Source organism: Bison bison, unplaced genomic scaffold, assembly GCF_000754665.1.
Source record: "Bison bison bison isolate TAMUID 2011002044 unplaced genomic scaffold, Bison_UMD1.0 scf7180017864172, whole genome shotgun sequence".
In the NCBI taxonomy this organism is placed as follows: Eukaryota; Metazoa; Chordata; class Mammalia; order Artiodactyla; family Bovidae; genus Bison; species Bison bison.
Window position 1 is genome coordinate 1299455 of NW_011494744.1, and position 24430 is coordinate 1323884.

General features: G+C 47.2%; 2 protein-coding genes across 2 annotated transcripts in view; one reads left to right on the forward strand and one right to left on the reverse strand.

Annotated features, from left to right (window-relative positions):
• RBP4 (retinol binding protein 4, plasma) overlaps positions 1 to 1846 on the forward strand; it is a 6890-nt gene extending 5044 nt beyond the window's left edge. Inside the window, exon 7 of the mRNA XM_010842215.1 lies at positions 1522 to 1846. Within this exon, the coding sequence (XP_010840517.1) occupies positions 1522 to 1559 (38 nt within the window). The 3' untranslated portion in view covers positions 1560 to 1846. The remainder of the gene's footprint in view (positions 1 to 1521) is intronic.
• Positions 1847 to 3664: 1818 nt separating this feature from the next.
• Positions 3665 to 24430, reverse strand: part of FFAR4 (free fatty acid receptor 4) — a 22420-nt gene continuing 1654 nt past the window's right edge. The window contains exons 2-3 of the mRNA XM_010842216.1: positions 16636 to 16764; positions 3665 to 5693 (exon numbers count right to left, since the gene is read on the reverse strand). Of these exons, the coding sequence (XP_010840518.1) occupies positions 5304 to 5693; positions 16636 to 16764 (519 nt within the window). The 3' untranslated portion in view covers positions 3665 to 5303. The remainder of the gene's footprint in view (positions 5694 to 16635; positions 16765 to 24430) is intronic.

The window sequence follows — 24430 nt, forward strand, 5'->3', positions numbered from 1 at the left end:
TCTGCAGGCCCTGAGATGCGTTACATCTGCATGCAGAAGGAAACAGGGGAACCTGGGTGCCCCTCTGAGTCCAAATCTTCATCCTTCATAACCAGATCTTTCACTGGCCTTTTCATGGGGCTGATGCACAAGGAGTGGGCAAAAACCTTTTTATCCAAAACCCTGGCCCTTAAAGTTAAGTAAAGGGGACAGTCTCTTCCTTCTTATCTGCTACCTCAGGCCCACTGTGTAGTCACATGATTTTGCTCCTGGCTGCGCTGCCCAAAAAACCATTCTGACCAAATTAATATTGTTTGGGGATTGAGTGGCCCCAGTGAAGAGCTGGGCATTGAATGTGGCCATTGGTGTAAACACTTAAAGAGAGACAAGTTGACTAGCTGGCTTTCTCACGTTTTTTGAGATTCCCTGACCAGACCAGAGAGTTAGTAGCTCAGTGACGTCCGACTGTTTGCAACCCCATGGACTGTGCCTACCAGGCTCCACTGTCCATGGGATTCTGCAGGCAAGAATACCGGAGTGGGTAGCTATTCCCTTTCCAGGGGATTTTCCCAACCCAGGGATCGAACCCATGTCTCCTGCATTGCAAGATGATCGTTTACTGTCTGAGCCACCAGGGAAGCCCCATTGAATCTTTTTATGAATATCACCCTTGGTTAATCTTGCTTTAAAACCCAGTAGCATTCTGAAGGAGACTGCACATTTTATTTTAAATAGACATTCCCATGGGAACCTGCATTTCAGAATCCAAATAAAGTAATGCTAAATTGTAAGGGAAAACAGAGAACAAAACTGAACTTCTCTGTTGGTCATCTAACTAGCTAACCCACACTATACCAAACGGATATGAACCCAGACCAAACACATAAATAAGATTTTGATGCTTCAGCTGGGGGTAGCCTAAATATAAGGCAGGCAAAGGATTTCACTCCAGCTGGGCTCCCCGCCAAGTCCTTTGCCTGCCTCATCTCACCTAATCCTGGATATACCTTATGAAGTAGGTTTTCTCATGATCCACCTTCTACAGATGAGAAAACAGAGGCTAAGAAAAACTTACGAAAGTTGCCCAAGATATTCAGTAGATAACTGAGCTGGATGCAAACCAAGGTTGTTGTGTGACTCTGGAGCCCCTGTGTCACCACCTGGTGACGTGACAGAGGGCACAGCGAACGTTCCGTAAAACTGCTAAAGGAGTAGCCGAGGCCAGGCTGATTTGGCCCTCCCTTCCTGAGTCAGGAGGAGGTGCCCTCATCTCTTTGAAATGCAACGAGGCAAATTTAAGACAAAAAGAACGCTACTTTATATGGCAGATCCTGTGCTCTCAGCCCGTACCGGTCGCCCCCAGAGAAATCAGAGGGTTTCAGAAAACCTGGAAGATGTTAATATATTAGAACTACATCTAGCTGTCCCCTGACAACAGGCATTTGAACAATACCAGTCCTACGGCCATCCTAATATTGACTATCTACATTGAATCCTGGGCCCATCTTTCTGTCACTAATAGCTTTGTTTTCTATATTTCAGGTTACTGTGATGGCAAGTCAGAAAGAAACATTTTGTAGCAACATGGAAGGTGTCCTTTCATTAGGAAACTTCCCATTAACCTTACTCAGCCTCCAACTCTTAGGAGTTTAGTTTGCTTCACCTCCCCTCCCTGCCCCTCCCACCCCTCCCCTCCCCTCTGTAAACAAAAAAAGAACCCTTCAGTATAGGTAAAAAACATACATGGGGATCAGTGTATCTGCTTGTACTCAAATGTATGTCTTCTCTGGAGTTTTCTAAGGAATCATTTGAGGCTTAGGATTCCAGACTTTGACTTATTAAAATATGTATAGTTACCCGTTTCCAATGCTTTGGGTTTTTATTTGTGTCCACGTCTGTGTAAGAGTGAAAAGTCCTGCTGGTGGTGGGGTAGGTGTACTTTTATGTACGGGAGGGACTCTTCTCTTCCAGCTCTGACCTTCGGCCTGTTCTAGCACCTAATCTCCATTATTAATGACTATGTCTTCTCTCAACTTCCTGAAAAAGGGATTTCCCCATTCACGCAGGACAGCCTTAATGATTGAGGCCTAAAGAGGTGAACGTGGGCCAGGCCAGCAGCTCCACCCTCACTCAGCCCAAGGCCCTGAGGCAGGTGGATGGTGGCTCAGCCTCAGCTGGTCTGAGAGGCCTGGGTCTGGGGTAGCTCTAGGAAAGGTCCCCAGGCCTTATTGTCCAGCCCCGAATTCACTTCTTATTTCAGGTGTGGGCAAAGTGTTGCGGGAGAGGAGGTCATAGGCTTCCCTGGGGGAATTAGGAGATGGGACCCTGAAACCAAGTGTGTTGGAAGATCATGGCACCCCCTACCTGGAGTGTCTGGGGAAAGGGGTGATGGCGGTGGAAGTAGCAGGCCTGGGGAAGGACACCAGTGTCTTATACCATTAGCAGCACTTGTGAACACTAATATATAATATAACTGCATGCAAAGTTGTGTGCCTCAATTTCCCAGGAGCTCCTAAGAGCCTTTTATCATCTTGAAAAGGCATCAAGGCTTTGGTCCCAGAGTCTTGGTTTTGCATCAAAATCCAGCTCAGCTATAATTAGCTGTATAACTGGGGGCTGGTTGTATGATTTCTCTGAGCCTCACTCTCCTCTTGTGAAATATGGGGAAGCAGTGTCCACCTGCTGGGCTGAAGTGAGGGTTCAGTTAGAGCACTTAGGAGCTGTGCAAACACTGGCGGATGCCAGGCTGACGTTTATGAGGTGTGTCCGGAGGCGGGGAACCTCCTGTGTGTGCAGAGACCTCTGCCTGGGTGCTGCCATATCAAGGGGCCAGGAGGCTCCCAGGGCCCTGAATCACTGTGCTTCGTTCTTCCACCAAAGGGGGAGGAGGCAGGGGAACACGCACAGGAGAGCTCTGCCTGTCATTCACCAGAAAGGGGCTGCCGGAGCTGGGCTCTTCAGCAGTGGCTGTCACCCCAGAGACCTGTAAGACAGTCATGCATCGCTTCAAAAGGCAACTTTAATTGACCAAATTTATTAACTAAAGATGAACAAAGGATCCCTGTCCTCTTGTCCTCAAGCTTGTGATAAATCTTACTTTGAAAGTGAGCTGCTTAAGAAATTCCACCAGCAAAGACAACTACTGGCTCCAACTTCCTTGGTGACACAGATTGGTGCACTCGTACTATGCACCAGGCCCCGAGCTACTGTTCCAGCCATTCTCCCAGCTTCCAAGTGCTGGCGTGTCCCTGGGTTCTCTCTGGCACTGGTTTCTTCTCTTTTTATTTCATAAAACCATAGATCTGCAAACACTCTGATGACTCCCAACACTGATCTTCAGGCCTGTACCCCACAGCCCTGCATCCACCTACTGGCTCTCCATTTGGTTCTCACTGGGGTTGCACATGCAGATGCCCCAAATGAAACTCTTGGTTCTTCTACCTCTCATCCTCCTCACTTCGGTTCAGTCGCTCAGTCATGTCCGACTCTTTGCAACCCCATGAACTGCAGCATGCCAGGCCTCCCTGTCCATCACCAACTCCCGGAGTCCACCCAAACCCACGTCCATCGAGTCGGTGATGCCATCCAACCATCTCATCCTCTGTCATCCCCTTCTCTTCCAGTGTTCAATCTTCCCAGCATCAGAGTCTTTTCCAATGAGTCAACTCTTCGCATGAGGTGGCCAAAGTATTGGAGTTTCAGCTTCAACATCAGTCCTTCCAATGAACACCCAGGACTGATCTCCTTTAGAATGGACTCATTCTCCTAGCCTTCCCCATTTGTGCTGCCTGCCCTCCATCCTATGGCTGTCAGGAGTCTCTGTTGAATCCTCTCTTTCCCTCACATTCTGTATCCTGTCAATCAATAAGTCATGTTTGCTCTGCCTTCCCAAAGTATGCCCAAGATCATTTCTCACAACCCCCCATTAATGTCCGGAAGATGGTGAGGGATAGGGTAGCCTGGCATGCTGTAGTCCATGGGGTCGTGAAGAGTTGAACATGACTGAACAACAACAGCAATGTCATCCACCTCCAACTTCCCCATCTTCCTTCTTTACTTTGGCAGCTGGCTAACTGGTGTCCATTTTCATTCTTGCTCCACAAAGTGCATTTCCTGAACAGGGCAACAAGAGTATTTAAAAACAAATAGCAGGTCATATCCGCATCCAAATGCAAATCTCCAGTGGCTGCCCACTGAACACAGAACAAATATTGATGGTAGACTCCCTAGCCCGGTATAAGCCAGCCCTGTAACCCCTCTCGTCTCCATTGATGGCCTCCAGCAGAGCATCCCTCTGTTCTGGTTTCAAGGACAGGGCCTGGCCTAGAGGAAGCTCAGTCAATAGTTCGCTTTGTGCACACCGGTCTTTCTGTCCCACAAGCACACAAGCCTCTTTGCACCAGCACCAGGGTCTGCTCCATCTGCAAAGCCTCATTCCCTGGATTCACGTGACTGGTTCCTTCTTGTGGTTTGCCCTTTTGGCTCAAATATCACCCTCAGAAAGGTCTTCCCAGACCCTTCCCCACTCCATCTAAATTGTCATCACTGTCCCGTTTTCTTCATAACGTTAATTCGCTCTGTAACACTATGTGATCTATTGCCACGTTTGGTGTTTCTCTGCCCCATCTGGAAGGTAAGTGAGCTCCATGGGGACATGGTCCGTGGCTGTGGTTCACTGCTGTATTCCCACCAAGAACACTGACCACAGCACGTGCTTAAGAGGCATCTGACAGGTACCAATGAAGGGAGTCACTCCTGCTCTGACTTTCAAATGTTAGAGTCATCCGACGGCCTCTGTGACTTCATGACAAAGCTTCTCCTATTATCAATGACGAACAAAGTCACCTTTCATTCCTCGGAAATTAAATTCTTGTTCCTTGGAAACTCCTCAAGCACTCTTCACACTGATGTATGATCCTGCGGCCTTGCATGTCCAGGGTGGGGAGCGAGGGTGGCCGTGACTCTTTGGAGAAGACCGAGTCATGAGTCCAAGCCTCACTTCAGAAACCTGCACAGCGTGGCTTTACAAACAGGAGATGAGATGGCTGAATAGTCACAAACAAAAATTAATACATTTAATCATATTCCACATTGAAGAAGTTCACATCGAAAAGGAACCCACAGCAAATCTTTCTATACAGGATAAAACTGTTATACTGAATGATCACCCCTTAATTTACTGGTGCTGAAAATGGGCATTTGCATAGGTTACATTTTCTGAGAGCCGGTACCCTGGTGCTGAGGGTCATGGAAACGATCTCCCTTTGAAAACACACCACGGCTGGCCAGAGAGGGACACACAGATGCCTGTAGAGAAAAATGAACTAGCTGGAAATAACAGACAGATCATTTCTCCTGACAGACGTGTCTGTCAACATGGCTCCCTTTTCCGCGAAGAAGCAGCAATGAAAAAACCTCCTCCATTCGTTCCTAAACAGGGACATGTTGTAGAGAATGGGGTTGACGGCTGCGTTGGCAAACGTGAAGGCCATCACCCAGAAGAAGAGGGACGGCCAGATGACCAGGTTCTGCTTGAAGTTCTGGATCAGGATGAGGAGGATGGTGATGATGATGGGGCTCCACATGATGAAGAAGGATATCATGAGCAGGAAGAGGGTGCGGAAGAGCCGGACGTCCTGCTGGGACACGCGCAGCTGGTGGCTCTCCGAGTAGGCCAGGCTCATGGTCAGCCTCTTCCTGGAAGCCTTCGTGATCTGCAGGAACACAAAACAGAGCCAGAGCCACGGTTTACGGCAGGACATCAGCGGGTGTCGCTCTAGGAGGACCAGAGAAGCCCCAGGAGCTGGAATCTGCCATCCTCGCTGCACTGGGGCTGTTTGGCTTTGGAGCTTTGTGCGGAGAGGGCTCCCTCCTCAGAGGCCTGACTCTCCTCCTGCACTAAGGATGTGCTGGAGAAATGGGGCAGCTGGCCTCCTGAGAATAAGGCCGAAGTAAATCCATGTTGCAAATAGTGTTGATGTACTGTGTGTGCTGTGCTAAGTCGCTTCAGTCATGTCTGACTCTTTGCGACCCCATGGACTGTAGCCCGCCAGCCTCCTCTGTCTATGGAGATTCTGAGGCAAGAATACTGGAGTGGGTTGCCATGCCCTTCTCCAGGGGATTTTCCAATCCAGGGATGAAACCCACGTCTTTTACATCTCCTGCATTGTCAAGCATGTTCTTCACCATTAGCCCCACCTGGAAAAGCCAGAATGGGAGGGTCTGGAAGAGAGATGTGTGATCATTCACAGAAGCACACTGCTGTGGTCTGAATGTGTCCCCACCGAGTCCATGTGTTGAAAGCTAACCCCCAAGGCTATGTTATGAGGAGCTGTTATTAGGAGCTGCCCCAATTAGGTTAAGGGAAGAAGCCCTCATCATGGGAATTAGTGCCCTTATGAGAGGCCCCAGAGTGCTCCTTCAGCCCTTCTACCCTGTGAAGACAGAGAGAAGTTAGTCTGCAACCCAGAAGAGCGCTCTCATCAGGATCCCACCATGTTGGATCCTGATCTTGGACTTCCAGCCTCCAGAAATGGAGAAATACTTTTGGTGGGGCTTGGGGGGTATTGTTTATAAGCCACCCAGTCTGTGGTATTTTGTCATGTCAGCCCAAACAGATAAAGATACACATCTCTCCCATTATTTCTGTTTCTGAAAGTGTTAAGTAATTGAGCATATAAAATCAGTATGTGCTCAAAGGTACAAGCTGTTTGGGAACCATCTCCCAATCATGAAGGTCTGTTGGCACCACCAGCAGCTATATGGAGACCAGAGGAAACCGCCAGCAGAGAGAGACAATCCCCTCACACGGGCAAGCAGGCAGGTTCCTTGTCTGTGAGGGAGATGGGAGTCACTGACAGAACAGCGCTTCCTTCCTCCTTCCACACACCCACCCTCCAATTCCCGTTCTGTGCTCTAGAGATGGGGAAGCTTTAAACTGCCCCTCAGATACATTGTTTGAAACAAGCAGGCATATCCAAAAAAGTGACTAGAAAGTTCTGAAATCAGATTGAGGTGTCCTTAAAGATTCCTGCTCCCAGTAAGAAAGAAGAACTGGTCAGATCACTGCTAGTGACATGTGTTGAAAAACTGAAACCATTTCCTGTTTGTACCCCCAGGTGAGAGATGAGAACAGGTAGGATTAATATCTTTGTACATATCTTTGCACACCTAGATGCAATATCAGTAGAATAAATTCCCAAGAGTGGAACTGCAAGGATCTCTAATATTTTGTACTAACGAGCAGGGTCAGCTTTAGAGCAGAGGGATTGCAGGCAAGCAGGCTACTCTGGTGATGTGGGTTCAGAAGGGTGTTCTGGACTCTTCTGTCAGGAGCCCTTGCAGGCACTGCTGTCTGGGTCTTCTGTCCAGTCTGTTCTGTTCAGTTAGAGGGTTTTGCTTCAGTGTCGGTCAGAGAGGCTGGTTACTGGTTGGCAGTGGGCAGCCTTGCATGTGGAAATGGTCCATCAACTACGGCAAGCTGCCCAGATTAAAATAAAGCCCCGCATGTCCTCTCATCCCACTGTCCCATGTAAAACTAGTATTTTTGGAAGAGACAAATGTTTCATAACATCTCAGAACCAGAGTACTGGCGCTGGGTGGGCCTGCGCAGAGTTGGAGTAGCACTGCTCAGACTTCACTCTGCCGGTGAGGCCTTCCGCCCCACTTCATGTAAATGTAGATTCTGACTTTGCAAGGACCACACTCTGAGTAGCCAAGGCCTACCGAACCCTTCATTCTACAGGGTGGGCAACAGGCCCCCGAGAGAGGATTTAGCCAAAGTACTTTGACAACAGGAGCTGTGGAACTATTCATGTCAGGGAGCAAAAACCCTACAGAAGCCGAGTCCCTGAGAGAGGCGGTGGGGCTGCCATTTAACTGTGCCTTCCAGGAACAGGGCGGTGGGCTGGCCTGACCTCCCCAGAGGTTCCAAAGAGCCCAGTGCTCAGGCTCAGGCTGCCCTGGGCATACTTACAGTGTCCTGCCCTTCCACCTATTTCTAGTTGTCCTCTAAGTACAGCCAGAAAGCAGGAGGCCTGCCCTCCTGTATCACTTGCTCAGCTTTGGGGGTGCCAAGAGGTGGGGGTTGAGAGGAGAGGCTGGGGTGGGAGTGGGGGGTAGGCTGGTGCAGTTAGCCCAGTGGAGCCCTGGACCTACTAGCCTGACATGCTCTGCTCTAGTCTACGACCTCTGTCCTAGGGAAGAGATCCAACCCTGGATGTCTTACCACATTCGTGGTGCTTGCTAACTTTCCTTTGCTTAGTCTGGCCCTGTGTCCTTCTGCTTTTCCTGCAGGAGCAGTCTTCTGGCCACACAAAGAGTGCTTACATGTCTGGACATTTTAATAGCCTAAAGTCTTATCGTTAGCTCTGCCCTGGCCTTCCTACGACCATTGCCCTATGATTCTTGAATCTCAAGAAGTGAAACAATTAGAAAGTAATTAGATTCATTCAAATTTGGGGCCAGATTAACTCTAAGATCTGAATGGCTTAAAATATTCTCTTTAGAATGCTTCTAACTAGATAAAGGACATGCTGTGCCATGCTAAGTCGCTTCAGTCGTGTCTGACTCTGTGAAACTCTGTGGACTATAGCCCACCAGTCTCCTCTGTCCATGGGATTCTATAGTGGAGTGGATTGTGGCGCCCTCCTCAGCTAAAGGATAGCCATTTTAATTGTTTTATGGTTACATGCAATTGCTTCTGTGCAGTAGTTTTGGTCTGGGCAACAGACACTGAATGGACAGAACCCCTTCCTTTCCACCATGAATAACAGGAATTGTGATCACCACGCTTTATGGAAGCTCCCTGTGTGCCAGGCACGGGGCTATACGTTTATTTTATAAATTATCACATTTCATCTTCACAACTGCTCTTTGGATTTGTACTATTATTATCTTCACTTCAGAGATGAGGAAACTGAATCTCAAGAAATTTGAATAGCTTGTTGAAGTTCACTTCACCGATGCTAAATGGCTAAAGCCACCATCTGGGAAAATCCAGCTCAGCTGACCTGAAGATTAGTGATATTGTTAGTGATACCATAAATGGCTCCAACAGGGCTGCCTTCCTCCTGGCTCTTGTGCTCTGCAGTGGGGCTGTTGCTCAGGAGATGTGACCCACCATCTGAGACCCACATGCTAGAAGTCATGTTGGCACATCCAAGCTGGAAGGTGCTGTGTAGAATCAAAATTAGAATATGTGTTCAGCTGGTTAATCTGAGATCTTGGATGGTAGACTTGGGAGGGTAACAGCTGCCCAAGGTGGAAGGGCTCCAGGCAAAATGGTACCACTTCTAAATAGCCTAAGTGCAGCCTGGTGGGCACACAAAGATGATTCCAGCAGCAGCCTCGTAGCTAGTGCTGTCTACACTGCTCTGCCAAGTAGGATGGAGTCATTGGTACAGTGTCTTTTAGATTTTTTTTTTTTTTTGCCAAAACCACGTGGCTTGCCAGATCTTAGTTCCCTGACCGGGGATTGAACCCAGGCCCTTGGCACTGAAAGCACAGAGTAACCACTGGACCACCAGGGAATTCCCTAGAAGGTTTTTGAGTGAATGATGTAAATGAAAGTTCGTATTTATTGAGAACTTCTTATGTGCCAAGCCTCTGTGCCTATCACTTGGCTTATCTCTCTAAATTCTCCCAATGATTCTGTGACTTATGTACTTTGATGATCCCCATTTTACAGAGGAGGAAACTGAGGCTCAAAGAGGTTAAGGAGATTGCCCAACAGTACCCAGCTAAGCAGCTGCAGAGCTGGACTGCAAACCTTGGCAGTCTGTCCATGCTTAAACTAACTCCTTCCCACCCTCTAATATCTCCAACAGTAGCAGTCCTTCTGTCCAGCCTGTAACTCCAAGTTCTAAAGCTGGGAACATCCTGGTTCACCTCCCGTTGGCATCCTGCAATGCTTTGTTTCAGGTGCTCACATGGCACTTGCCACATATTCTCTGGTAGATGTTGAAGCATCATTCTTACCTCTGAGTCCCACAGGCTGCAGCTCCCTGAGGGTTGGGCCGCCCTGTGGCTTCTGTGGTCCAGGGCTCTGGCAAGGGCCTGACAATGACTATGAGCAGACAGCGAAACAGACTGACTCATGAGCCAAGTGAATATGTGGTTGGCTCTTTTTTTAGCACCGACTGATGCTACCATTTCCTTCCATCCACAGTTCCCACAGCTTTGAGGGAGTGAGAAGGAAAATGGGCCCATTATAATCAAATGTGGCTCCTCCCCTGCTCCCTTCCCTACTTTAGATGACATGACTAACCAACTTTCATTCAGGCTTTAAAGTGTCTCTGGCATCACACTAAATGCTTGATGTACTTTTTGATCAAATTAAATGCTCGATTAACATCTGAGGATTAACTTTAATCCTTAAAACAAGCCTCTCAGGTATGTTTTGTTATTTGGGGGGCAAGAGACTAGGCTCTGAAAGGTAAAGTGACTTGCTCACGGTCTCAAGGTCAAGGTGGAGAAGCGCACCTCGGGGGGAATGCTCTTCACTGCCTGGGACATCCTGCAGCTTCCAGAACAGAGGACAGAGCTCCCAGGAACGTGGCCCACAGCCGCCCCCATCAGGGTCACTGGCACTTAAGAGAGTGCACATACGTGGGCTCCCCTTCAGACACCACTTCTGTGGATCCGAGAGGCCTCAGGAATGTGCACTGTTCATTAACTCTTTAGGTGCTTCTCAATCTCTAAAATATGAGAACTACACATCTAGGACTGGAGAAGGAAATGGCAACCCACTCTAGTGTTCTTGCCTGGAGAATCCCAGGGACGGCAGAGCCTGGTGGGCTGCCGTCTATGGGGTCGCACAGAGTCAGACACAACTGAAGCGATGCAGTAGCAGCAGCAGCAGCAGGCATCTAAGACAATAGGCTTGGGGTTTTCCCCCAGTCCTTTGAAGAGTCACTTTTAAATTGTCTGACTTGCTGCCTTTGCATTCACTGAGCATCTGAAGGCCATGACTGAGCGAAGCTTCTCCCCACCCCATGCCACCAGACCATGGCTGCAGACAGGTGAGTGTGGGGGTGGTCACTCCCAGTGACCCAGCTCCAGCCCCTTGGGTCTCCTCTGGGGGTTGCTTGGTCAATCCACACCCTCCCAATCATTAGACAACAGACTCCATCTTTCCAGAGGGCCCACCTCTTCTTCCATCACAGGCCAGCAGGCCCAAAGCTAAGGAATGACAGCCAAGCATGGGGAAAGGAAGGGCCATGTGCTTACTACCTAACACCTTCACCTTTAGCTGAAAGGGATTTCCTCTCTCTTCTAAGCCCTGAGCTAGGTAAAGGTTTTCCAACTTCAGGCCAGACACTCACTCTCTCTTCAACATATATTTTATTAAGCCCCTACTCTGTGGGCAGCACTCTTATAGGTGCTGGATGCACAGCAAGAAGCAAGGGAGCCCTGCCCATTCTGCACTTCCACTCTAGTGTTTGGTGTGGGGAGTATAGGAGGGAAGGGAGGGGGACCAACAAACCTACAAGCTGTCCCACAAATCCTGGAAGCGTCTCATCTTGCCATGGTGATGGTTACTGGGTGACAGTATAAACCAAGCCCCACCCGTGAGCAAGGTCAGCTTGATCAAAGGCACTGGGGAGTGGCCTGGAGACTATTACCCTGGGAAACTGTTGATTGGAAAAAGCCACTGGAGATGTAGAGCACGCCTGAGTCAGGAGGCAAGAGGAATCTAGGGAGGCAGAGCGTGGAAAAGGCCATTGCCCTGAGCAGTGGGAGCAGCCCCGGAAATGAAGAACCTGGATGAAGCTTGCTCTCAACGCTCAGCCAGGGCAAGCCAGCAACCCAAAGCAGGACTTGAAAGCAGCGAGCTCTGTGGGGAAAAGGCAGTCTGCAGTCAGATTTAGCAGTGCTGCCTACTCTGTTCCGGAGTTGGAGATTCTCAAAGTTTGTTAGCATAATAAAGGCTCTGAAAAGGCCTGCAGCAAAGAAGCCCACTTAACCTTGATTAATCCAGCATTTTCTAAGATAATGGAACCCTTCCTTTAGAACACATCCCACTGCTTGTGAGGAATAGAAGTCAGGATGATTTGAAACAGACACCTTGGGCTTCCCTGGTGGCTCCCTGGGGAAGAACCCGCCTGCCAATGCAGGAGATACAATCCTGATCCAGGAAGATGCCACATGCTGCAGAGCAACTAAGCCCGTGTGTTGCAACTATTGAGCCTCTGCTCTAGAACCTGGGAGCCACAACTATTGAGGCCCACACATCCTAGAACTCACAGCAGGAGAAGCCACCATGATGAGAAGCCTGTGCACTGCAACTAAAGAATAGCCCCACTGTCTGAAACTTGAGAAAAGCCCACACAGCAATGAAGACCCAGCACAACCAAATTAATTAATAAAAAAAAAAAAAAGAGCAACACCTCTCAGGCCTTGAGACAGTGCTTGAGTTAGAGTTAAGAGTTAGAAGTGACAGGTGTGAGGTAGGGCTGCTGGCAAAGTTACCTGTCCTGTGGCTCCAAATGATATGCTAATTGTGTCTCTATAAATATAGCTAATTAACACTGTTATTCAATTGATTTTCCAGAGTTACACTCTTGACAGAAAAAGCTCGGCAAAAAGGCTGATTCAGTCTCTCAGTTATGAATATCTTCAGAGGGAGAGAGAGATGCAAGCTAGGAGGCTCTGCTGGGTTCTCCACCTGGAAGCTCATCTGCTTCCAAGTTGCCCACAGGTGCAAAATGAGGACGCATGTCATAGTCCTCCTGGGAAAGGGGCAACAGGCAGTTTTACCAGTGGAGTGGAAAGTAATTTTCTGAAAGTCTTATATTTGCATGAATGTTGCGATTTTCAAAATCACATTTTACCTCTTTCGTATTAAAGTCTAGCAGTCTATTCGAAACATAATATCTGCACTCTCATTTTATCATGTTAAACAATGCCCTGGGACCCATTTGGCTCCAGAGGAAACAGGCCCACATTCATCAAGTGACTTTTCTAAGGTCACGCAGTAATAAAGCTTGGACTAGAATCTGTATCTTATGACTCTTTGTCCTGTGGTTTTCCCACTGCCCCAAAGAAGAAGGTGTTGTTGGCCCTTTCAGGGTGATCAAAGTTTGTTTCTTACTCATTCAGTAAGGGTTTATTGATCCCCTACAGTGAATAATCAAGGCTCTGTTTTAAGAACAGGACTACAGCGGTAAACAAAATGAGGTGTCTGCCTTTGGAGAGCTTGCATTCTAATGGGCAAGACAGACGATAAACAAATAAAAATGCACATATGGAATATGACACGGTTGGAAGTGCTTTGAAAAGAAATCAGGGTGAGGGACTAGAGAATGAGGGGGACTCTCTGGAGAAGAGTCTCTTGAGCAGAGGAGCGTGGCCCACACAGAAGCCTGGGGGTAGAGATCCAGGAGAGGAAATGGCAGGTGCAAAGGCCCTGAGGCAGAGCGTGTTGGCATATGTGAGGAACAGCCCCGAGGACACAAGGGAGATGGGGGGAGAAGACAGGTGAGAGAGAGGGGCAGGCAAGGGCTAGATCACACAGGGCCTTGAGCAGAGAGTTTTAGCTTTTCCTGAGTGTGTGAGGGAAGTAATGGGATCTAAATCACATCTTTGACTCATTGCTCGGAACACCGTTTCATAACTGTGAGTCACAGCGGACAATCTGATTCATCCAGGAGCCGTCTTGGGATCTGTGATGGGAAGAACGGAAGGCTGGCCATGGGTTTCTCCGCGCAGTGTCTGGAATTGCAGTTACATGTGGACGGATAAGAGGACCCCTCCCCCAACTCCTCAGGGCTCAAGGATATTTCCAGGTGAGCCCTGGCATGAGGAGAAGATGGAGGGGGTGGGAAACCTTTCCGGAGAAGTCATCCTTCTTCAGAAGGCGGCTGAGTAGTGTGAGGCCCAAGTGAATAGAGGCAGATCGGAGCCCTCTCAGCCTCTTCGGGGCTCAGGGGTGCGACCGCCAAAGCAGGAGACATGGATGCCCCCGCCAGCATCTGCCCAGCCCTCCCCCAGCCAACCAACCAGCCCAGCCCCATCACCAGATCCTAGTTCCTGCCTTGCCCCAAATCTGGGCCCTGCTGTTCATTCTCTCAAAAATCTCAGCAGTACCTCCTCTTAGCATGCTGTGAGAGGATGAGAGGAGCAGCCTTGCCTAACAATTAACAGCAGCAGTAATTTCTTCATCCCCTGCTACAGGCAGGTGTGACACTCACCACAGTCGCACCATGAGTAACTCCTATGTCTCTCACCAAAATCTGAAACTATTGGACTTTTGATCATTATTTTGCAGACGAGGGAACGGAGGTTCGGAGAAGGTAAGTAACTTGCTGAGGCCACACAGCAAGTAAGGGGCAGATTCAGGACTGGTTGTTAAAACAACACTCTCAGGTCTCCTTCTTTTACATCCTTTTGTCTTTTACAGCCCTTTGCCTTTCTCCGTTTTCCCTCTTTTTTCTCTTTTAACAATTTGCAAAGTGTTTTCACACAAAGCCTCACCATGGGTTTCACTGCATTGCAGAGCAGTGAAAATTGTGTCTCCCTCTTCCTTTTCTTGTGTTAAAGCTCCTTCCAGATTGTGACCTGCTCTTGACCACTCTCCACCCCCACACCGACACTTCACACAGCAGATCCTCGACAAACGTCTGAAGAATTAAAGTGTTGGAACTCTGGAACCAGACTGCTAGGTTTATGTCATGATAAGGCTGCTTATGAGCTGTGTGAGCTTTCATAAATTACTTAACTTCTCTATGCCTACATTTCCTCATTAGTAATTCCGGTTAGGAGTAGACGAGTTCCTGGCACGTGTAAACACCGCTTGTTAAAAAAAAAAAAAAATGTTTTTTTTTTAATAAATTCATTCTACAGGGCTTTCCTGGTGGTCTAGTGGTTAAGAGTCCGCCTGCCAATGCAGGGGACATGAGTTCGATCCCTGGTCGCAGAAGATCCAACGTGCTGTGGAGCGACTAAGCCCAAGCGCCACCACTATGGAGCCCACACGCCTGGAGCCCGTGCTTTGTAACAAGAGAAGCCGCCTCCGTGAGAAGCCCGCACACCACAATGAACAGTAGCCCTGCTCACCATAGCTAGAGAGAGCTGGAGTGCAGAAACAAAGACCCAGTGCAGCCAGAAATAAGTAAATAAATAAACCTAAAAAAAAACTGCAATCTACATTTCTCTTTTTTCCCTCGCTTTTTTCTTTTAACATAATGATAGTAACTAAAGCTCACAGAGCATTTATACATGCCAGACTCCCACTGTAAGCACCTTGTAGACCTCAATGCCAGGCTTGAATCTGCCTCACACCCTTGAACAAGCCGCAGGTGGAGCGTCACTTAAATGGGTCACAAGCCAACTGGTGGGAAAGAGCCTAGGGATGAACGTGGTGGTCCTCTCTCACAGAATCCAAGGACTACAAGACTCAGATGGAAGATGGCTCGGTTTGGGGTTCTAAACCTCTAAGCAGGTCACAGATCTTTAGCTACAAAGAAAGGGCCATAAAAGTGGCCAGACAGCAAGCAGGACCTAAGGGCCCCACTTCAGTATGCTCATTTACCATATGACCCACTATATGCTATAAAACCAAGATTCAACAACTGTAAACATTGGAGAGGACTCGGAGGTTTTGTATTAAACCTTCTAAAGCGAGCGTGAACACAGGCAGACGCCTCCTTTGCCTGGGCCAGCATCTCATATGCAAATGTGCTGCCTCAAGGGCTGGCAGGTCTTTTTTTACATCCCTGTACATAGTCACACTTGAAGGAGGAAATCATTTCCTGTTTCAGTGCACTTACGAAAGGCACAAGCCCTGGGTGTGAAGGGCAGCAATGGATGGAGACAGGCGGGGCTTCTGGTGAGGTTCAGCTTCTGGGAGCTGCTTCTAGGAGTGTGGTCAGTTTGTGAGCTGTGTGTATATGCTTTCTGTGTTTATACTGTACTTCAATTACAGTTTTTAAAAGTGTACATTCTTTATTGCCACATTGCTGTTTGTGATAGGGAAACAATGACACAACCCAACCCAAAAGCTCATAAAATAAATTATGTCACATCTGTATGATGGAGGACCATGAAGTCATTGCAAATAATGAGGCAGAGTACAGGAACTGATACAGAAAGATGTCACGATATAGTCCTCATCAAAAAAGGAAGTTGCAAAAAAAAAAAAAAAGGAAGTTGCAAAGTAGAAAGCATTATCTCAAATCTGAAAATAAAATGGTTGAACCATGGAAATAGTTGATACTTAATAGTTGACCATTTTATATGGTTCAGTATATATATATGTGTGTGTGTATGTTTATATGTACACACATGTACATATACATGTTCACATTGCATATAAGTATGTATATATATAAATGATAAAATATAACCTGAAAAAAAATTCTTTAAACTGCCAACAAAGGGGGTAGACAAGATTTTTAGTATGTGTTGCATATTTCTATGTCTTTAATTTTTTATAATGAGTTATATTACCTTAGTGATCAGCAAAAACAATAATTATAACAATCACAAAGATAAAACTTTTTAAAAATACCACACTTTTGTCCCTTAGAGGGATGGATCTGGGGAGTGAGCCAGGATTGGGCTGATGTGAATTCTAAGGTAACTTCTGATCTAGAAATGCTAAGATTCCATCTGAACCCGAATGAAGTTCAGCCACTGGGTTTGAAGCAAACGTACCTGTAAAATTTTGGAGTAACTGATCACAATAAGCAGTCCTGGTACCAAGAAGTTGAAAATAGCAAATGACACGTCCCAGGTGATTTCTCCGCCAATACTGGGCCAAACCAGCGTGCAAATTGAAATTTCCTACATACAAAAAGGAAGAGAAGGTCATTTAACGTGGGGTTCTTATTTGGCCTTTAGCTCAAGCCCAGTTGAGGTTATCTGGCACTGTTACGCTGTTCTGTTTTGATGTCACACAACTGGTATGATAAGAAACCCTAGAATCCCTTCTACTGCCCACACAACCCCACTGACAAGTCATTTGCCTCAAACCGTGATTTGCCTCAGAATCACTGTGATTATTATTCCCATTCTCCAGTGGAGGCACATGAGCCTCAGGGTCCAAAGGCTGGGGAGACCTAGGCGTGATTTTGGATCATGGCTCCATCACACGGATCGTGTCCAAAGGCATGATCCCGGATTCAGTGCTCTACTTCCTTGGACTGAGCTGCAAAGAGCCATTGAGGCTTCTCTTCCAAATCCTTCATTTTACAGGAGAAAAATCTGACCCCTGAAAGTTTACATAGATTGGAAGAGATGTGCTACATGCAAACATATAAAACCAGGAGCGAGGTTTCAGTATAGTCACACTGCTGAAGGCAACAGTCTCCATTAGGGCATTAAGTGTTCGTTTGGGGGATGTTCAAATGTCTAAACTGCATCAAGGCAGTCATGGCTTACTCCAGAACTGTGCTGGAGCCCAGACTCGGGAACTCTGTCCTTGTGTTCCTCTCCTGCAGGGAAGCACCCAACAGGCTTGAAGCGAAGGTGCAGCTACAGACATCAGCTAAAGAGGTAAAACCACTGAGATGGGACGGAAGAGTGTGTAAGTTTGTGACCTCGCTGCTATTGCTATCGCTACATTGTGTTGAATTCAAATGTTTGACACTAATTACAAACCCCAAAACCTTTTGGGAACTCACTGGATAGTTACCAAGAGCTACTACAATAATTTCTTCCAACGAATAAATAGATTAAGGAAAAGACTTCTATCTATCTATCCTCCCAAACACAAATCTCCAGCATCTGCTTGACTATAGGACAAAACTATTTAGAAAACAAGAGCTCTACACACTTTCAAACACATAGAACAGATTTTGAAGAACACCTTCTCTGTGAAAAGACCACATTATTGATTTTTGGTGGACAGGACATCTTAACCACTGTCCAAAAGCAGTATCATCAACCACAGCATCATTCACTCATTTGACCAATATTTATTGAATGTTATTCTAAGAAAAGGGTTTCCTTGGTGGCTCAGTGGTAAAGCAGCTGCCTCCAATGCAGGAGACACTGGTCCTTGAGTCAGGAAGATCCCCTGAAGAAGGAAATGGCAGCCCACTCCAGTCAGTGTTCTTGCCTGGGAAATCCCATGGACAGAGGAGCCTGGAGGGCTACAGTCCATGGGATCACAAAGAGTTAGACATGACTTAGTGACTAAACATCAACAACGGAGACTAAGCAAAGGGACAGAATTTTTATCATTTTCTAATGTGTATCAAGGAGAAGGCAATGGCACCCCACTCCAGTACTCCTGCCTGGGAAATCTCATGGACGGAGGAGCCTGGTAGGCTGCAGTCCATGGGGTCCCTAAGAGTTGGACACGACTGAGCGACTTCACTTTCACTTTTCACTTTCATGCATTGGAGAAGGAAATGGCAACCCACTCCAATGTTCTTGCCTGGAGAATCCCAGGGACAGGGGAGCCTGATGGGCTGCCGTCTATGGGGTCGCACAGAATCAGACACGACTGAAGCGACTTAGCAGCAGCAGCAGCAACATGTATCAAAATTGCGTGGTTGAACTCAAAATACAATCAAGTAATCACCCCTTTTCCTGTTTGGTATTAACAAACAATAGTAACATCTGAAATTCACTGAGCATTTATTCTTGGCCAGGAAACACTTTACACACATTATCTTATTGAATGTTCAATACAGCCTTTTTTGAAGTGCATAGTTATTTTCCCCAAATACACAGAGGAGGGAACTAAGGCTTAGAAACATTCCCCTAAAATATCAGTCTAAAACACTAAAGATATAGTCCTTTTCAATCATCTTCAAAGAGCTGGGTGGTTATAAAGGATATCCAGGGATCTACCAAGAAAACTCTAAGGCAAGTCAGGCAGGGAAGAATGATTTAGTTATATTTATGCCTTAAGGTGGGCTTCCCTGGTGGCTCAGATGGTAAAGAATCTGCCTGCCATGCAGGAGACCCGGGTTTGATACCTGGGTCGGGAAGATCCCCTGGAGAAGGAAATGGCAACTCACTCCAATATTCTTGCCTGGGAAATCCCATGGACAGAGGACCCTTGGAGGGCTACAGTCCATGGGATTGCTAAGAGTTGGACATGACTGAGTGACTAGCACTTCCTACCTTGAGATGGGGGGTGCAGTTGGGGTGAGAATGTTGCTTCCTTTTCCTATTTGATTCAGATGACTTGCAAATGCACTGAATATTCTAGAAACTTATTATTCTATCCTCACCCCACTGTGCACACCTGATGGAAGAAAGTTTATTAGAGCTGTCTACATTTTGGTAGTTGGAAAGAAATCTGTATCTCTCATGGATCTTCTGAATATTGGCAGTGCAGTGACCACGGTTCTTTGGGAAATCCACGCAACCTTTGCTTGTACTCAGACCTCCCCCCACCAGGGACCCCTCACTCCGGGTACACTGGTGGGCAACACATATCAACAGATATGTTGAAGCAGCTATCAGGAGAAACAGATGCCAGCCCTGAGTGGGACTTAGTCTCCAATTCTTACGCCTGTGATGGGAAAATGTACAGAGAAACAGATGACCCCAGAACCATTTCTTAAAACCCCCAAGAGACCCCAAACTCTTTCCAAAAACCCTCTCCAGAATGTCTGCCCTACTTTCTTCAGGCTTAAAAAGATTTTGTAGAAGAATGTGTAATGATAGAACAAGGTGTTCCTTCTAAATTAGGGGGAAAATATAGATCTTTAAATAATATGCCTGTATCAGCCTCATGTTGAGGAAAATGTGTAGGTGTGAATGTACAGGTATCCACCCACACACCCACACAGAGAAGCATAGAAAAGACTGGAAATCCAATTAAAAATAAAAAAGACCAAAAGAAGCCAAGCACACAGACACTTGATGCAGGAATGGTATATGTCAAGTATGTAAGCCCCCGTGATTCAAAATATTGAGAAATTTTCCTTCAGATTCTTGCACAAATGAGTACGAGGTAAATTTTAATATTTTGCTAATAATTATGCTCAGTGATTGGAAGGTGAAAGATCTTAAGAAATGCTCAGAAAAGACAGATAAAGGCTTCCCATCACTGAGTGACTCAGTGGGCATTTGTAACACAATGATGCTTCCGTCATTTTCTTGTGCTCATTAAAATAGGCATGTGGGGGAAAAAAAGACTGGAAAGATACACTCCAGAAAATTAACAGTGTCTATTTCTAGGTGGGACTCAAGTTATATTTACTCTTTTGACTTATGTGAATTTTCTAAATTTTCTATAATATGTCTATGTGACTCTTACAAGAGGGAAAAAATGGCAGTAAAAGTTTATTTGTAAGAGAAATGATGAGCAAATATGAAATACAAATTACCATGATAGTCGAGAAACCTGAACAGGTTTTTTTTTTTTTTCAACAAACACAACGAACCCAGGAAGACTCTCAAATTCCATGACACTAATGAAGATGCTCTTTGACTTTTTGATCGTGGCTCTCACTCCAGATAGGAGTGTGTAAGGAAGTAAGATAAGAACTCTGCCAGGCACCCTCATCCATGAACTAAGAGACAGTGAGGGTGGCTTGCGTGAACTAAATGACTAATTACATGTACTCTAGAAAGCTTTATATGGTGTCATTGGTTAAATGCAGTATTTATCATCATTTCAAAAAAAAAAAGAACAGGCACCAGGCCCACAGTCCAAGACCTAACATGGTGTTATAAGTTTGTTTCTGTGGGAAAGTCCATTCGACATAAATCATTTTGCTTCTAGATATTCTCAGAGGCTGTGACTTGTAAAGGAGTTTGGCAGTCAGTCAAATCTGGAAGGTTGGGGCGTGAGTATTAGAATATTCTCTGTAATTTTTCTGCACATTTAAAATGTTTTCTGATTTTAAGAAGGAAATTTGAAAACCAAAGGCGCTGGGTCTCCTTTCCTACTGAGCCACACAAGCGGCGTTGGCTCAGCTGGTGACGGTGTCCTGCAATCTATTTGTCCAACCACTCGCTGACTCAAGCCACCGTGGCTGAGCCACTGAGAGGCCACTGAGGGAATGGGCCAGGAGGCTGCGGTGCAGTCAGGGAGGGAGAAAAGCACTAGGAAACTTCAGTACAAACTGAACAAACTTCAGTACAGTTCACAGCAGTGAACCAGAAGTGCCCAGAGGGCTACCGGTGATGGGACTGTGGAGTGACCAAGAACGCGGCATCCAGGAGGGGTCGTGTCAACTGTGCCTGTGAGGATGGGGCTTTGGCCAAGAGAAAAAAGGAGGCTGGAGCTCCATGTCCCAGTCAGAAAGGATGTAGGTGGGAGGCCAGGTACAATAGTGTGAAATGTGCTTGGGGGTGACCTGTATTCCCATCCCAATCCCTGTGTCCCCCTGGCAGTCTCATCCACTTCCACGGTGGCTTTTTGCAGATGCTGCTGCCATCTACTCTTTTCAGCCCAGTGTTCCGCTGAACCCCAGACTGGCCTCCCCACCCCAAGAGCATCTCTATAGGATGCTTCACAGGCACACCTAGCCTCCAGTGTCACACCCCAATGACTCCACCTCCTGCCTCATAGTATCCAGGCACAGAGCCTCCATTTTCCAAGCTGTCAGATACCTGAGAGCTGCCCTTCCACCTTCTTCTCCCTCCACTCAGAGGGAACTCCTAGGTTCTGTCTTAACAGCTATGCAACTCACCACAAGCTCTTTCTCATTGCCCCCCAAGACCCAGTCATCTCTCACCTTGTAAGTCCCAATGCCCTAAAGGGTATGTACCTGGCCCTTCTCTAGTTGGCCTCCACCAACCCTTCCAGCTGCATCTCATGCAAACATGTGGGCTGTTTCTTCTGCTGTAACGCCGCTCCAGTCCCCCATGTCACTCATGGCTTTCCAGGAAGACTCCCCTGAGACTGGGGGACATCTATCTACTGCTCAAGAGCTGGTCCCTCCCCCCACCAGCTGACTCATCTGCAAAGGCCACCTGATTTCAGCTGTTTCTTGTCAGCTTCTCTAATGACTTTTCCTGGAACACCCTTGGGGATCCCTTTGTAAATAATTCTCCCTGCCCCACCTCTTCAAACAAGATGGAAGACCTCAAGGTTGTTTTAAGAAACTAGGCATCCTAGTTCTATATCTCCACTCCTCTCAGCTTCCCAGCTGAGAAGAAAGAACATACCCATGCAAGAAATGGACTTACTTTCCTGTATCTTAAAAGTATCCTTTAATATCAGCAAACGTAAGCAAACTTGTCTCCTCAGTCAGTCCACACGCAGTAGAGACACAACGGCATTATTGGCCTGAAATGAAACCCGGACAGGGCAGAGAGCAGTGTGACCAAGAACTCCTCTGGAAGTGTGAACTCATGGGAGAGGATCCTGGAGGGACAAACAGACCCTGGCTAACTTCCAGTTCCATCCTTTGTTCATCCTGTGACTTTAGGCATCTTCTCCTTCAGAAAATAAACATGAGAACACCCACTCGTGGGGTTACTGTGAGGTTACTGAATTGTGCCAGGGTCTGAGACCAGAAGCTGGGTGACCTACATGCACCTCCTTGGAGAGAAGGACAGTGTTTTGGTCATGTGACTCATGGTGGGGGCAGGAGGGAGGGGTGCTCAGTAAATGTTTGCAGAATAAATGGGCAGCACACTCTGCCCAGGGTGGACAGTCCTCCCCACCTGCCAATGAGGGTCACGCCCTGCTGGGACCATAGCACGCACAGACAGGAATCCTATTGGAATAGGCTGGGATGACCTGGCTGAGATGGCTAAGTTGCTAGGATGTGTCCACTCTCCTAAAATGGCAGTGTTTTCTTTGCTTGTTTGTTTTTAATGTCAGTCTTTTATTTTCTAGCAATCAGAAGAATTATACTGTTTGAAAAATGTTTAAAATATTTATAACCAAAGATAAGGAGACTAATAATAGCTGGCAACTCTTGAGTGATTAACTCTGTGTGTGCCAGGTGTTAGTTCATTTACTAAAGATAGTCACCACAATGTTAATAAGGGTAAAATTGCTACTGTGCCCATTTTGCAAATGAGGAAAGTGAGGTATAAGAGAGATGAGACCACTTGCCTCTGTCTCACAGCTCCTAAATGGCAGGGATGGGAATCAAACTCAGATCATCTGACTCCAAAATCTGCATTTCTAATACCAAATCTAGCGTTTTCTAGAATGTCTACCATTTCATCTAAGTTTGCGAGAGTCTAATTACCCTGACTGCTGGGCACCCACTGTCCAAATGGACAAAGATAACCACGTTCCTGGGGACTGGGTTTGACCAGGGGTGGAGTTCAGATAAGCGGAAAACTCTGAGAGACACTGTTTCCCTGGCCTGTTCTTCTGGAGGGGAGGGAGCCAGTCTGCGCCTGGGTTTAGTTAGTTCTCTGAGCTGGTGGTTTGGGTAGGAAAATGTCCCCCATCCAAAACCTCCATATTTAGTGTCCAAGTGGGAGGGGGCAGGCAGAGTCAGGAAGTTGGGAGTAGAGGATTGAGAAAACAAGTCTTTGCTAATTTTAAATTTGACTCTCAGTTCAGTCTAGACTAGATCCTTCTCTGTCTCTTTTTTTTAAATGCTCCCCCTCCCTTCCCCCCCACCCCAATTCTCATTCTTCTCAACTTATTCCTTTAACTGCAGAGCCTCAGTCGACCCACCTATAAAATAAGACGTTTCCTACATGTTCAGGGCATAGCCCTTGAGGAACCAGGAGATTTCTGTTTGTTGGGAGGTGTGGGTATGTGTGTGTTGGAAGTGTGGAGCAGGTAGGGAAAACAACAGAGGATGGAGGGCTGGAAAGGACTGTCCCAGGTTTTCATCACAAGTTCCACAAGTTCCACCTTGGGGAACATGGCTCGCGCAGCCAGCTCACTTATCCCTAATCTTCTGGCCCACTCTCTCCCTCTCCAAAGGCTCTTAAGACCAAAGTGGTGTATCTGCATTAAAATAAGAGGGGTATGTGTGCCCAGCCCCAAATAGGATTGAAGGAAGGTCACCCCAACGCGAAACTCCACAGAGGCATCTTACGGTAAAACTCCCGCCATCCCTGAAGAGCTGTGGAGGGTCCAGCCCCCACAGGTGCCATACCTGGGGTAAAATACAGAGTGGCAAGGCACGGAAGGTCCTGCCTCTGTGCGAAGGCCTTCTGACTCAAACAACCCCTGTGTCCACGTCAGCAAGCAGTTTTAGTCTGGGTTGTTGGCTGGGAGGTGACAAGAGCCTTGTTTTTTAGTGTCATTTGCCGGTTAAGTAGAAGTGTACCTGAAATAGTACTCCCCCTCCACCCCCGCCCCCCAGGCGCCTTCCGGTGGGGCTCACAGACCTCTGTCCCTGGCCCTCCCCGAGAGGCGCACAGAACCTAAGGCCGGGATAACAGCCAGAATCGCGGGCCTCTGTCCAGGTCTGGGGTTTCGGCTGAATCTCCGCACGCGCAAGCCCTGCCTGCAGTCGCGCCGCAGCACACCAAGGAGAACAGACCCTCGCCCGCAATTCCGGACCGTGGGACTGGAGCAGACTCGAGCCAATGTCGTGAACAAAGCAGAAGCTTTGTT